Below are 1,402 nucleotides of genomic sequence, written 5' to 3'. Positions count from 1 at the left end.
GAGAAGCTGAGATTTATTGCGGAGCGGGGCCGATTTGGGAGCTTCCCTCTTTCTCTCTCTCCTCTCTCTCCCCCCCCCCCAACTCCTCCTTCAAATTCCCGGCTCCGTTCGCAGGAGGGAGCGTGCACGAAGCTGGACGAGGACATCCTGGACATCCCGCTGGACGACCCCGACGCCAACGCGGCCGCCGCCAAGATCCAGGCCAGTTTCCGCGGCCACATGACTCGGAAGAAGATAAAAGGCGGCGAGATCGAGCGGAAAAGCAAGGACGCCGAGTGCGCCAACAGCACCCGCGCGGGCGACCTCCGCAACGGCGACTAGCCGGCCCGGGTGAGCACCCCGTTTCGGGTTAAAAATTCCTTTTTTTTTTTTTGACACTCAAATTCCTCCTCCTTTCCAGGCTCCTCTTTTTTTTCCCCCCTTCTTTTCTCTCCCCGCAGCCTCTGCACCCTCCCGAGTCGGGATGGTTTCGAAGCAGCCGCGAGCAGCTTTCCCGCGGGGGCGTCGGAGCCCACRGCAAGCGGGAAAGGATTCGGGATTTCTTCCCCCCCCTCCTCCTTTCTTTTATTTTATTTATTTTATTACTATTATTATTWTTTTTTGGCATGCCTCCGCCCTGCCTTGCCCTAATTTCGCGCGCGTGCCGGAGGGAGCCAGCCCRGGAACGGCGCGCGAAGCCCTAGATTTCGGAGCGGCGGCTCTCCCTTGGCAACGCCGCCCCGGCCGGCTCGCCTCGGCACATGCTATTTTTAAAAACTCTGTGTCACAGTCTCCCGGCAGGAGAAGGGAAATTGAAGAGCGCCCACGGCGAGCCCCGGGCGAGGGGGCCGGGGGGTGCCGGGGTGCCAACCCGCGATCCGGTGCTTCCCGGCGACGCCGGGGCCCGGAGGCAGCGGAGCTGCGATTTTTTTTTCCGGGGATGTAGCCGGGATGGGAAGCGGGAGCAGCCAGGAGCTGGTGTTACCCCAAAATCAGGGGCCGGTTGCCCCTGGTGGTGATGGGTGGGGGGCCAGGCTGGCTGGGTGCAGGCAGGGTGCAGGCAGACGCAGGGTGCGCACAGGGGTGCAGGCTGCAGGTACAGGTGCAGGTGCAGGCAAGAACTGGGTGCAAGAAAAGGGTGCAGGCAGGGGTGTGGGCAGAAACAGGGTGCAGGCAGGGGTAGGGTGCAGGCAGAGATGCAGGGAGGGGTGTGGGCAGAAACAGGGTGCAGGCAGGGTAAAGGCAGGGGCAGGGTGCGCACAGGGGTGCAGGCAGGGTGCAGGCAGGTGCAGGCAGGAGCAGGGTGCGCACGGGGTGCAGGCAGGGTGCAGGCAGGATCAAGGTGTGCACAGGGGTGCAGGCAGGAGCAGGGTGCGCACAGGGGTGCAGGCAGGGTGCAGGCAGGGTGCAGGCAGGAGCAGGG

At 63.5% G+C, this 1,402-nt stretch overlaps 1 protein-coding gene across 1 annotated transcript in view; it reads left to right on the top strand.

Annotated features, from left to right (window-relative positions):
• SPA17 (sperm autoantigenic protein 17) overlaps positions 1-324 on the top strand; it is a 7,628-nt gene extending 7,304 nt beyond the window's left edge. The window contains exon 4 of the mRNA XM_085321218.1: positions 115-324. Within this exon, the coding sequence (XP_085177344.1) occupies positions 115-321 (207 nt within the window). The 3' untranslated portion in view covers positions 322-324. The remainder of the gene's footprint in view (positions 1-114) is intronic.
• The last annotated feature ends 1,078 nt before the right edge of the window (positions 325-1,402 follow it).

Source organism: Rhea americana, unplaced genomic scaffold, assembly GCF_003343005.1.
Source record: "Rhea americana isolate MKP2758 unplaced genomic scaffold, rheAme1 scaffold_687, whole genome shotgun sequence".
NCBI classification, from domain to species: Eukaryota; Metazoa; Chordata; class Aves; order Rheiformes; family Rheidae; genus Rhea; species Rhea americana.
This window is presented reverse-complemented; position numbering and strand designations above follow the sequence as displayed.